General features: G+C 41.7%; 2 protein-coding genes across 3 annotated transcripts in view; both read right to left on the bottom strand.

The window, feature by feature from the left end:
- gtdc1 (glycosyltransferase-like domain containing 1) overlaps positions 1–1,328 on the bottom strand; it is a 39,353-nt gene extending 38,025 nt beyond the window's left edge. The window contains exon 1 of the mRNA XM_068736067.1: positions 1,309–1,328. Within this exon, the coding sequence (XP_068592168.1) occupies positions 1,309–1,320 (12 nt within the window). The 5' untranslated portion in view covers positions 1,321–1,328. The remainder of the gene's footprint in view (positions 1–1,308) is intronic.
- A 992-nt stretch (positions 1,329–2,320) lies between these two features.
- On the bottom strand, positions 2,321–12,950 carry zeb2a (zinc finger E-box binding homeobox 2a). 2 transcript variants are annotated; one of them, XM_068736048.1, is made up of 5 exons: positions 12,826–12,950; positions 10,786–10,894; positions 8,348–10,251; positions 7,418–7,598; positions 2,321–5,249 (listed from the first exon to the last, which is right to left on the bottom strand). In XM_068736048.1, the coding sequence occupies exons 1-5, from the start codon at positions 12,853–12,855 to the stop codon at positions 4,678–4,680; spliced, it is 2,796 nt and encodes a 931-aa protein (XP_068592149.1). In that variant the 5' UTR covers positions 12,856–12,950; the 3' UTR covers positions 2,321–4,677. The 2 variants fall into 2 exon arrangements, with proteins under 2 accessions (XP_068592149.1, XP_068592157.1); XM_068736056.1 differs by having other exon boundaries at positions 7,496–7,598.
- Between the last annotated feature and the right edge of the window lie 560 nt (positions 12,951–13,510).

The following is a 13,510-nucleotide window of genomic DNA, read 5'->3' as shown; positions in this document are numbered from 1 at the left end:
GAAGTGATTTGAAGAAATTACTTTTGAAGCACTTGTTAAAATGTGTTAAAAGTACTACTACTATTATCCATATTGAATTACCCGGACCACCCTCTCCACCACCTACTGCAGGGACAGTGGAGCACTTTCTCCAACAGACTGATCCAGCTCCGCTGTCATAAGGACAGGTACAGGAGAACGTTCCTGCCTACCGCTATAAGACTGTACAATAAATCACCTCAGGCCAAATCAAATCGTTAAACCTCTGCACTACTGTTTATTTAGTTGATTTAATATTATTCTGTTCTATTCACTGCGTATATAGTGTGCATTTTTTAAATAACATCTTTACTATATTATAATTGTATATATTGTGACGTGTATTTTTCTTGTATTTTTCTTTTTCTTTTATATATAATAAGATTTTTTACCTGTGACCTATTGCTGCTCTGTAACCTATTGCTGCTTGTAACAAAATAATTTCCCCTCGCGGGATCAATAAAGTTAGTATCTATCTATCTACTGAAGTAAAAGTACAACTACTGAGGTATAAGTACAACTATTGAAGTAAAAGTACAACTACTGAAGTATAAGTACAACTACTGAAGTAAAAGTACAACTACTGAAGTAAGAGTACAACTACTTAAGTATAAGTACAACTACTTAAGTAAAAGTACAACTACTGAAGTATAAGTACAACTACTGAAGTAAAAGTACAACTACTGAAGTAAGAGTACAACTACTTAAGTATAAGTACAACTACTTAAGTAAAAGTACAACTACTGAAGTATAAGTACCACTACTGATGTAAGAGTACAACTACTTAAGTATAAGTACAACTACTGAAGTAAGAGTACAACTACTTAAGTATAAGTACAGCTACTGAAGTATAAGTACCACTGCTGAAGTAAGAGTACAACTACTGAAGTAAAAGTACAACTACTGAAGTAAAACAACTTCTAACTCCACGCTGTACTCAGATGAAATAAAAGTACTTTATTATGTGTATTATTAAACTACAGGTGACGTTCATAGAACAGTTCTTCTGTGTGTTTAGCTCGGTTAGCTGTTAGCTCCGTTAGCTCTTAGCTCCGTTAGCTCTTACTCCGTTAGCTCTTAGCTCCGTTAGCTCTGTAAACCTAACAAAGAGCTGCTAACAGCTAACCGCTAACTAGCCGCCCACCTCCTGATAAACCACCCCGGAGACCCCGTAGACCCGGTTCCCAGCCGCTGACAGCCCCCGGAGGACCGCAGTTGTGTCCCGGATGTTGACTAACTTAAACCCGGGGACCTAAGTATGAGGAGGCCCAACAGCACCGGGACACTCACCTCTGACTGCATCTGTAACAGCTCACGTACACCTACGTCATCACGTCGCTGTTTGAGCCGAGCCTGGCGGGAAACAGAGATGTAATGACGTCATCGAACTGACACAAAAAAATTTAAGTAATGAAATACAGTAAAAAAATAAAGTAATAAAATAAAGTAATGAAATGAAATACAGTAATAAAATAAAGTAAAACAATAACATAAAGTAAAAAACAAAATAATAACATAAAGTAAAAAAAATAAAGTAATAAAATAAAGTTAAAAAAGTAATAAAATAAAGTAATGAAATAAACCTGAACCAGCCCTGACTATAATATGATTTCTTAGTGCTGCATCATTCTGGATCAACTGGAGAGATGAAGGAGACTTATTAGAGCAGCCTGATAATAAGGAATCACAGTAATCTAGTCTATGGTAACAAATACATGAACACATTTTTGATTGATTCCTAAAGGAAGCAGATGTAAGGTGAATAAAACTGGTCCAAGCACAGAACCTTGTGGAACTCTGTCACTAACGTTGGTGTTCATCCAGGTTTCATTGTTTACGTTGCAGAAAGTTTCTGACTCAGAAACAGGAAACTGTCTCTGGTATGGAGAGCTGTAGACATGAGTCAGCGTTGAGTCCTAAAGCCCCTGAAATGAGTCCGCTTTTAGTCTTGCACTTCTGTCAGTGTGTGTTTTGATATATTTATGGTTAGATGTCTGAAATTGGGCCTTTTGGTTCACACAAAATGAAAACATTTCAAAGTATTGTTCTACAATATAAACTACATCAGTAGTTTCACCAACAGGAACTTTCATTTTGTGTTGATATTGACGGATTCACCAGAGTCCCTTTCAAAAACTTCTTGTTTTACTGCAGCAATAAAATCTAAACTTTAAGAGTTTAAGACAAATGTGACGGAAACATGAGGACGTTTAAAGCATCATCATCATCATCATCACTGAGTGTGTGTGTGTGTGTGTGTGTGTGTGTGTGTGTGTGTGTGTGTTAATGAATCAAACAGAAGTACAAGAAGAATAACACCGTTTTATTAAAATTTAATTTGGCTACATTTATTCGAGCATGAATTCAATAATAATACTTCAGACATTTCAGGAATTCCTTCGTCATCATCATCATCATCAGTCCTTCGTCTCCTCCTCAGTGGGATGAATAAAGTGGATTTAACTCTCAAAAATACAGTGTTTTCACAATGATCATCGTATCAAAAGTTCCCAAAATTTCGAATTTCCAGTAGTTTCAGAGGAAAACAAACAAAACAAAAGACAAAACAATTGAAAAGTTCCAAATAGCATAGACGCTCTCTATTCATATTTTTGCTCCAATAGTCAATGACAGAATATTTTTTATTAAAATATATCTATTTGTGAGGAACTGTAATACTGTACACTACAGTATGAAATAAATAAAATTAGGAAATATAAAATGACTCACATAAATAAAATGGTAAATTCTCAAATAAAAAACAAAAATATGAAATTTATGTTGAAAAATTCAACAAAAACAAAATAATAAGAAATACTGTCATGGACCAAACAAGTAGAGAAAATTGCACAACGGTATGTAAACTAACAAACTTCATCTATCTAACTAATACTGACGAGTCAAAGAGTGGAGGACGTGTTAATACTGAAGCAGAGGACAGAGAGTGGAGGACGTGTTAATACTGAAGGACAGGTGGACAGGTGGACAGGTAGACACTGTACAGGGATGGCACAGGTGAAAGGTTTGCATATAAGGCTTTCTCTGGAGAAACAATTCAACACACAAACAAAGGCTCTGTCCTTTTTATTTTTTAACTTTCATATTACACTCTTTCCTCTCCTTTTTTAAGACTTACATCAACATTTTATTTTGAAAATCACACAGGTTTAAATGTTCCTTCACATAAAGAAAAAAAGAAATGCAGAGGCCCAAAGTCGTGTGGTTAGTTGGCAAAAATAAAAGAAGAGGATAAAAATAAAAAGATCACAGTAAAAGAGACAATAACAACAATAACACTGACAGGAAGTGACCGCGTGTTCGAGGCTTTTTTCCCTCTTTTTTTTAATTCCTTTTTTTATTTTGTAGTGATTCGAGGAGTCGAGAAGTGCAATTTCCTGAACAGGGATTCGAACACAACGAGACACAGGAAGTTAAGAACATCATAGCACCACACAGCTTTTAGGCCTTTATAATACTGTACATTAAAAACATCATCATCATCATTACTTCTTTTATTTTATCCTTCATTGTTTTGCATAATGTGAACTTTTAAACAATCCCACCAGCTTCATGACGTCATCAGGTTCTTCGGTTGAGAACTGAACACAAATGATTTAAGCTTCAGAGAACGAGTCGTTGATATTTTATTAATTAAACTCATATTTCTGAACTAATATCTGAACTTTGTACCAAACATCTGAGTTATCAGGTTCTAACTGCAGAACCATAAAGTTCTCTTTTATTTGACAAACAACCTTAATTTAGAAATAAATAAGAATCAAAGTTGTTTCACATTTTTAATTTTTGTATTTTTGAATAAACCTTTTAAAGGTGCAGCAGCGTAATGAATCTGCGTATCTTTGCTAAATATATGGCTAGCTCTGCAACCACTGTAGCTGGAGAGCTAACCGCTAACTTGTTAGCCAGGAACATGCTAGCAGAGTTAGCAGCTTGGTTAGCATCTGATCAACAACTAGCAGCTAGAAACCTGAATGTATTTTACATGATTTTACATCTATAGTTGTCACTAAAGTGAGTTGCATTGCTAATAAACGTTAGTATTAGCTGCGTAAATTAGCAAGCAGGCTGTCTAACATGTTAGCTAACGGTAAAGATCTGCTTTTAGCTTTCAGGTTCATAGGATTGGACATGTTGTAGGAGACATTGTTAAGGTTGGACACATTGTAGGAGACATTGTTAAGGTTGAAAACGTTGTAGGAGACATTGTTAAGATTGGACACATTGTAGGAGACATTGTTAAGATCAGACACGTTGTAGGAGACATTGTTAAGATTGGACACGTTGTAGGAGACATTGTTAAGGTTGGACACGTTGTAGGAGACATTGTTAAGATTGGACACGTTGTAGGAGATATTGTTAAGATTGGACATATTGTAGGAGACGTTAAGATTGGACACGTTGTAGGAGACGTTAAGATTGGACACGTTGTAGGAGACATTGTTAAGATTGGACACGTTGTAGGAGACATTGTTAAGCTGAATGTGGACGTGTTGGACTCATAAAGTCCTGACCGGAAACAGAACTGGGAACTTGTTTAAATAAACCCAAATCATTTGTGTTCAGTCCTTCAAAATAAAAGCTGTTCTTTGAAAAACAAACCGAAGCAACATGACGAATGGTCGGAAGCGTCTTTGTCTCTCAGTCCTCGTGGTCTGACTTCCCGTCTGTTTTCCCTTCTCGTGAGCTCTCGTCCATCAGCTGCATCGTGTCCTTGTCCTTGTTGTCACTCGTCGAGTCCTTCTGGCTCCTGCTGTCTCCTTCCTCCTCCTCCTCTACCTCATCTCCTTCCCTGAAACTCTCCTCCTGTCTGTCTGCCACCTCCTCGTACGTCTTGTCATCTTCCGTCTCCTCCCGTCCTCCGTCCCTCAGGATCGTACCCCCGTCCTCCCGCTGGTCCTCTGGGTCCGAGTATCCGATGGGTCCGAGCCCCTGAAGGTAGGCCCTCCTCATGAGCAGCTCGGTGGGTTCCTCACCTCCTCCCCCCTTGTCCCTAGCCTCCTTCTCGGCCGCCTCCCTCTCCTCGGCCTCCCTCTTGCAGTACGAGTACCGGTGGTTCATGTGCTGCGAGTACGATCCTGAGTGGGAGAAGCGTTTGCCGCACTTGTCGCACTGATAAGGTTTCTCACCGGAGTGAAGACGCGAGTGTTCGATGAGATGGTGTTTGTGTTTGAAGGCCTTCTTACAGATCTGACACTGGTGAGGACGCTTCCCTGCAGAGACAGAAGAGCAGATGAAGAGTGAGGACGCCGGAGGACCAATGTCTACAGACACACTGGACAGAAGACGACAACACAACAATTCAACCTAAAATGCACATTTATCTCCTCTAACATGAATATTTACAACCTTTCTTCTTTAGCGGTGACAGTAAAGTGAATAATTTTGTTTGTAAATGAATTCATCCGTGGAATATAAATTCTGGATTTCTTGAATCCTTTTCTTTTAGTTTTGTGTCTCATGATTTACAGTCAGATGATAACTATTAATAATTGTGAGATGTGGTTCATCAGCGGTATTATTAAAAGACAGCAGTGATTAAAAGTCATAATTACAATATCTGAATGTAAAAGTACAAATTGAAACACTTTGTGCAGCGTCTCATCTCACAGATAATAAAGACAGATTTTAATAAGACATCCAACATTTACCTTCAGAACAACAAAGATATCAATAAACCTGAAGAGGAGCAGGAATCCTTCACAGCTGTAACACCCCCCCATCACACACACACACACACACACACACACACACACACACACTCCTGGATTTACTACGACTTCCGTACAAGTGATAATTTCGTCCATCTGATGCTTCAGGCTGCTGCCAACCGAAACGTCCCACGCACACACACTCCAAAACACAGCTTCACCCCGACAAAGCCAACACACACAGTAACACACACACACACACACACACACACACACACACACACACACAAATAAACACACACACACACACACAAAGCATGCATGTACATGCACATCTCCTCACAAACACACATGCAGGCAGATCGTAGCCACAAATAGACCTGGAACGTCTGAAACATTAATCGCTGGCATAGTTTACTGTAACACACACACACACACACACACACACACACACACACACACACACACAAACACACGTACACACACACAAAAACACACGCACACACACAGACACACACACATACACACACACGCGCACGGCAAAAATAACCAAGACGGCAGATTCTTGCTCTAAGTGTCGGGGGGGCGGCCGTGAACGAGGGATGATGATGATGCAACGGAGTGAAAGAGACGAAGGTAGAACAGGTCGTTACTCAGGTAACAGACTGTGAAGAAACACTCGTTCTGTTTCTAAGATGATTTGTGTCTCAACGGATCACAAAGTTTGGTTTCTTGGACGGATCAGAAGAGAAAAACACAAAACGATTCATCTTGAGATGTTTTCCATGAAGCCTCCAAAGATGTGAGTAAGATCTTTGGTTTGTACCAAACTCCACATTTTGAATGCATCAGAACCGCCTCCAGTAGAAAATATCAAAATGATTTGACCTATTATGTTGTATGTGATGCCTGAACACTGACTCCAAACCACAAAGGAATGTGACTTTTTAACATTTGGACCAAACAAATAAAGAATCTGAGATGGAACCGTCTAAGTAAAGCTGTGGTTCGATTACTTCTATTTAACACAGTTCCTCCATGTCAGCCTGATGCGTTCAGGTTTTAAACGGACGGTCAGATCTTTGGGTTTCTGATTTGAACCAAACACATATTTTAGGTTTTAAAGAAGGTTCAGGTTGATTTAAGTTGAGACATTGAGTGTGTGAACGTTCATCTACTTATGGTTCAACAGTAAAGGGTTGAGAGACAGTGAGTAGTACTACTACTAGTACTACTACTAGTAGTAGTACTAGTAGTAGTACTAGATAGTTCACCTGTTTACTGATTCTATTCATACCACAAAAACTGTTTGTTTCCAGTTGAAATATGTAAAATTGGACCATCTCTCTGCTGTAATTAATATTTCCTTTTGATCTTCAGAGCTCACACACACACACACACACACACACACACACACACACACACACACACACACACACACACACACATACACACACACACACACACACACACACACACACACACCTCCTCCTCTCCACACAGACACATCACAGTATGAATGAGATGCTGCATGTTTATGTAATTCTCTCCATATGAACTGATCCCACAGCTGTAAAGAAAGGAGCATGTTAAAGGTTCACGGAGGAACAGAAGGACAGAACTAAAGGTGAGGATCTAAGTGACCAAATGAAACCAAAGAAAAGAAGGGAGAGGGCACAGAAGCATCGGGGGTGGGGTAAAAGAAAGAAGTGTCCAAACGTTATATATACCTGTGTGCTCATATTTGTGTCTTAGGAGGGAACTGGTCTTCTGGAATGTTTTGTCGCACAAGTCACACGCGTACATACCACTTTCAGTCTTCTTCATCTTCTTCCTGGACAGAAGCGAGTCGCTGTCTGTCAGGTCATCCAGGCCCGACAGATAGTCCGCCGTCCCGTCCGGCAGCTCCCCCTGAGGCACAGAGACAAGCTTCAGTACTGGTAATCCCACACCTGTCGGCCTCAGAGACACCTTCTGGTCCAGACCCCCCCGCCCCCACCACAGCCTCCATGATCCCAAGTCTGGACAGAGCTTAAAGGCCCAACCTGGGTAAGTCCCCTTCATCCAGGGGACACTTAAAAAAACAGGACATATGGGACCTGGAGGGTTTGAATAAAGTGTTGGGATTGTTTTTACAGATAAAGACAGAAAGTAGATCTTCATGAGAACAACTTGTGGCCATTTGTTGGAGAGCCAAGACGGAAGGAACTTTCATCACCAGAACTACGACATTAAACTGCCTTTGTTTACTTTAACACAATTTTTGACTGTATCAGCCTCTCTTCTTCCTTATTATGATTCCTCTAAGCACTTTCTGACTTCTAGGCTTTTAAAGGTTGAAAGTTGAAAACAGAAGTTGATGAGGTCACTGTGGCTGAAGAGTTAAAGCTCTAAAATCTACAATTCCTCGACAACTGGGCGACTCCATCTGTTGAGAAGATACGATGTGATTCCATCTAAAGCTACTGAACCTCTTCTAGTGTGGTGAGATTGTTTCACTAATGGGACCTGGTCGGACCCTGATCTAACCTGAACCTTTAACCAGAGAGGTCATAAGATCAGGAAACACCCATAGAAGCTAACTTTGGACCGCCTTGACAAATGTCCTGTTTGGTCATTTAGCATCACTGACAATATATACATTTGTTCACTATCTTTACCTGGAAACCTGGTTTCCGTTGGTACTTCCTCCTCTGCTGCATTTCAGCAAACGTGGCAGCCTCGTTGGCATAGGTGTAGGCCATGTGGAAGCTCATAGGGTCGAGGCCTGGGTAGGGCCTGAGGCCCGGGATGGTGGCCTGTCCAGGAGACATGAAGGTGGGTGGAGGAAACGCTCCGTGAGGCGGCAGAGAGGTGTAGACGGGACCAAAGGGATTAATTCCAAAGATGGGACTGGTGCTTTTCTCAAGCTGGTGGATGGAGTTCCCTCCACCATCAGAGTACAGGACTTCTTTCTTGATGTTGACCAGATCCATGGGCCTGGACACCTTTTCTCGTCCTAGCGCCTCGCCATTGCACTCAATGAGGAAACCGTTGGACCTGGGTTGCTTCTCCCTCACAGACATGAGCCTCTGGGCCATGTGTTTGGGCAGCGACAGATCCAGTGGTGTATCCCCATGGGCCTCCTCAGAAGCCAAGCTGTTTGGAGTGTAACAGCTAGAGTTTTTGGAGGAAGTAGAGGAAAGGTTGAGGGGTGACGGAGTGTTGCTCCTCAAGTGGTCTAAGGGGTCTAATGGTTTGTCCCCTGTTGTCTGACGATTGCCTGTAAACTTGTTGGCCTTTGTGAGTCTGTGGGAGGCGTCACCGTTAGTGAAGCCTCGGTGCAAATCTACGGTCGGGAGGGACATTAGCGTTCGGCTAAAGCTGTGGTTAACATCCAGTCCGCTGTGGTCAGGAGGGGGCGACTTCTTCCTCAGACCGCCTCCGTGATGGTTCTGGCTCTTCCACTGGGAAAACCACTCCTTGACGAACTCTTGGGGAAGACCGACGGCAATTGAAATCTTGAGCAGTTCCTCTGAGTTGGGCTCAGTGTTCATGGCAAAGTAGGCCTTGAGCACCGACACGTGGTCCTTAAAGGGGTTGATGGGGCTGGTGGCCTGCTCGTTGGTGGACAGCTCCGTGGGTATCGCCCCCCTGCGTCCGGCAGGACTGCTGTCCGTTGGCTGCAGGACTGCTTTGATCTCCTCATTCATTTTGCACATGTAGCGCTCGTGTTGATGCAGCGGGATCGGCCCGGTGAAGGTCTCCTTGCAGTACTGGCAGGAGAATGGCAGGAACTGGTTCTGGCCATGATGAGACTTCTCCTCACCGCTGAGATCAGTTGAGTAGTTTGGCTTCTCCTTCTTGATGTCTACTTGCCTCTTGGAGTCGTCGATCAGACTCTTGGCCTCGTTGACCTTCTCCAGCGTGTAGTCGATGATGCTCTTTGTGGGGCTGCCGTGGTGGCTCACCACCTGGAAACCGGCCTGGGCCAGCCTCTGCTCCTCCATCTGGGCCCCCAGCTCCTTCATGTAGGCCCTGAGCTTTGAGATCTCCTCTGGGTTCCCATCCATCTTCTGCCTGCACACTGTATTGTCCACAATCTGAAGCACCTTCTGCACCTCGCTCAGGTTGTTCCCGAAAGACCCTGAGAACCCCAGCATGGGAAGGTCCAGCCCCAAGCCACCAAGGTGTTGAAGGGGGCTCTGGGAGGAGCTGTGGATGCCCATGGGGCTTCCACCACGACTGTTCAGGTAAACCCCCGCTCCCCCAAACCCGTGCTGAGAGGCCATCAGCAGCCGGTACTCGTTGAAGTCCATCGGCTCGGCTTTGATGTCGAGCTGACCCTGTTGATCCGGAGGGCCGAGCGGGCGCCCATTTTCCAGTTTGTGGCGGAGCTGTGCGAGGGCGGGGCTTCCAGGCGATGAGGTCGTGGAGTTGGGGGAGGAACCGGGCTTGTTTCCGTTGCGCACTCGTCCGTTGACGGCAATCAAGCCGATGCATTTCTTGCTGCTGATGTGGGAGCTGTAGGAGCCGGAGTGGGAGAACCGCTTCTTACAGTTGGAGCACTCGTACGGCTTCTCACCTGCAACACAACACAGAATATTTAGACTTTAGTTTCTAATACTACAGTTTTATAATTTAGGATCAAATTTGTGATTGGTGGACAGTTTACTACTTTTGATTTGGTAAATAAAAATGGTGATTAAAAGTCAGGATCTAATTCAATGGGTCGGCCTTCCTCTGCTCAAAAATGACATTACAGTTCATTACATTTAGGCTGAGCTTAGTGGGTATAATGTTACATTGCCACGTTAGCAGCACCGCTACGGATGATAATGTGAGTCTGTCTGTCCACCATAAGTTTTATGACTATACTATATTGAACTTTTCCTGTATGATTTTATTTTACAGTTCTGTCAGTTGCTCTAGAATACTGATTGGACATAACAGTGTAAAGATGAACCATTCATGAACAGGATTATTGTTATTAAAGGGAAAAGACACATGATTTCACAGTGTTTTATTTGTGTTGAGCTGTGATGAAGCGCTCTGATATGAAACAGGTGATGAGTCATTCAGCAGCAGATTATCGATGTTCGGAGGAAAGACGACTCACCGCTGTGAATACGAAGATGCTCCTTCAGGTGGTGTTTGTACTTGAAGGCTTTTCCACACTCGCTGCATTTGAACTTGCGGTTTCCAGCTGCGTCGCTCAGTAGCGGCGGCTGCAGACAGAAAAACAAAAGCAGAGATATGTTGTGATGGAGGACGAGTGGGAGTCGCTGAGCAGAGAGGGAAGCAGATTATAGGGGAACAGAAGTATTTAGTGAAGCAGATCTGATACGACTCAAAGATCCTTCCACTCCTTTTTATCTGTAACACATTGTGAGAAAGCGTGTGGGCCGACTCTGTTCGGAGGTAACAGTTTGTCATGTCGCTGCATTCCCCACATTTGAAATGCAAATAGAGAGATAAACAAACACAGACAGGGGGTATTTTGTACCAATACTGATACCTGCACTATATATTTTGTACTAATACCTATACCTGCATTATATATTTTGTACTGATACTCATACCTGCACTATATATTTTGTACTAATACTTCTACTTGCACTATATATTTTATAAGACCTCCTGACCTCAATCAGACAGCAGACTAGTGAAGCTTCTCTAGGAGCTGTACCAGACAGGTTTGGCTAGCTGGATGCAGTCATGCTAATAACTTATTTAGCTTTTTAAAACAACGGGGACAGATCCAGCATGGACAGTTAGGGAGTGAGGGATGAGGAGGTAAGGAAGCATTAGAACACCAGGGCACACATGGAGAACTCTGTCAAGCTATATAGGCTAAGTGAACATCTCTTCTTCTACATAGTTGTCCTCTGTCTCATCTGCTTAACTTGGTCATGGAGGCATCAACATGTAATAGAGACATTAACAGTGAAAACTCATCATAGCTTAATTTAACACCATTATTCATAATTACACTTCATGTTCACTCACATCTTTACCTCCTATAACAAGGTCCATCTCAATACATACACATGTTCTATTATACTATATTATATTTTATTTATTTATATATATATATATATATATATATATATATATGTATGTGTGTTATATATTATACTGAATATTATTATATGATACTGTATATATATTATTATATTATACTGAATATTATTTATTTATATATATATATATATATATGTGTGTGTTATATATTATAATGAATATTATTATATGATATATATATATATATATTATTATACTATACTGAATATTATTATCTGATATATATATATATATATATATATATATTATTATATGAGGGTGACAAAAATAAGATGTCTTGACGTGTTTGTGTTATTTCTGCTTCTTTTGGTGTTGGAATAAATGTTAAATATTTAACTGCAAAGTAGTAATGCGTTTTTGATACCTTCATTTGTTTGCATTAAATCATTCTGGGATGTTTGCTGAAATTGATCGGCTGTGGCACAGCCCTACCTAGAACATGCTCCACTGGTACCAGTCCTCAGATGTCTTAAAGTTTGTCTTGTTTAAAGAGGACTACATCTGTGTTTCACAGTGATTGTAGATAATAAAATAGTAAAAAGAACTTCTTGTGATTAGATCAACAGATGTGACATCATGAATGTCTCTCTTTAACAGTTTAACTCAGAGGACGGACACGAATAAACAAGCTCTTTAAGTCATTTAAGGATTATGATTATTTAAAGCAGCGGGGGGGGGGGGGGGGGGGGGCAGGTATGAAGAGGCGGTTTAACTCGTTATCTCATTACGATCTGTGGAAGTAGAGAATTGAATGATTGAGACTCTAATGTGAGGTGTGGATGACGAGGAGCAGCGAACAGGACGTCTTTAACTTAACTTATTATTAGATTAGTGTTTAACTGTTTGACTGTTTGACTGTTTAACACCCTGAACTGTGTCTACATGATGAACAGAATCTCAATAACATAGAAGTCTTTATTAGCTAATTTATGATCCGAACGGTTCCACTTTCAGTTCCTGTGACAGCTGATTAAATACAGCTGATTAAATACAGCTGATAACGAGATGAACGGGACACGTCTTATGAAAGAAGAAGAAGAAATGGAGTTTACTAATGTGTACAGGTGTGGTCTACCTGGTCTGTCACAGCTTTATGTGCGGTCATGTGACGCTCCAGCTGGGCCCGGTGGACGAAGGCGTCGGCACACAGCGGACAGGCGAAGCTCTCCTCGTTCTTCTCGTGCCGGTATTTGATGTGTTCCTTCAGAGACGTCAGGCGCTTGTAGCCGCGGTCGCAGTACGGACAGGTGAGCAGCTGGGAGAAGTCGTCAGGTGAGCCGGACAGCAGGTCTACAGAGAGACGGGAGAGGTCACAGATCAGGGGCCTGTCCTTATATATATACATATATATATAGCCATACATATATATATATACATATATATATATATATATATATATATATATATATATATATATATATATATATATACATATATATATATATATATATAGCCATACACATATATATATATATATATATATATATCTATCTATATATGTGTATATATATTGACTCACCGTGCTCGCTCTCGTCCTGACCGACGGCTTCGGGGGTTCCCAGTCGCGTCACCTCCTCCGGGGCTTCTGGGTAAATGATGGCAGTGTCGCTGCGCTGCAGGTACTCGGCGATGGTTGCCGGGTGACCGTCTCCGTCCTCATGTTTACGTTTCAGGAAGAAGTCGTCGAGTTCAGAGACTGAACACAGAACACTTCATCATCAGCATAGAAATGTACAAGCCAGAGAGGAGCAGCAGAGCTG

The sequence above is a fragment of the Cebidichthys violaceus genome, unplaced genomic scaffold (genome assembly GCF_023349555.1).
Source record: "Cebidichthys violaceus isolate CVI_PGR_0920_01 unplaced genomic scaffold, fCebVio1.0.p SCAF_11, whole genome shotgun sequence".
Taxonomy (NCBI): domain Eukaryota; kingdom Metazoa; phylum Chordata; class Actinopteri; order Perciformes; family Stichaeidae; genus Cebidichthys; species Cebidichthys violaceus.
Note: the sequence above shows the minus strand (reverse complement) of the source record. Positions and strands in the feature narration are given on the sequence as shown.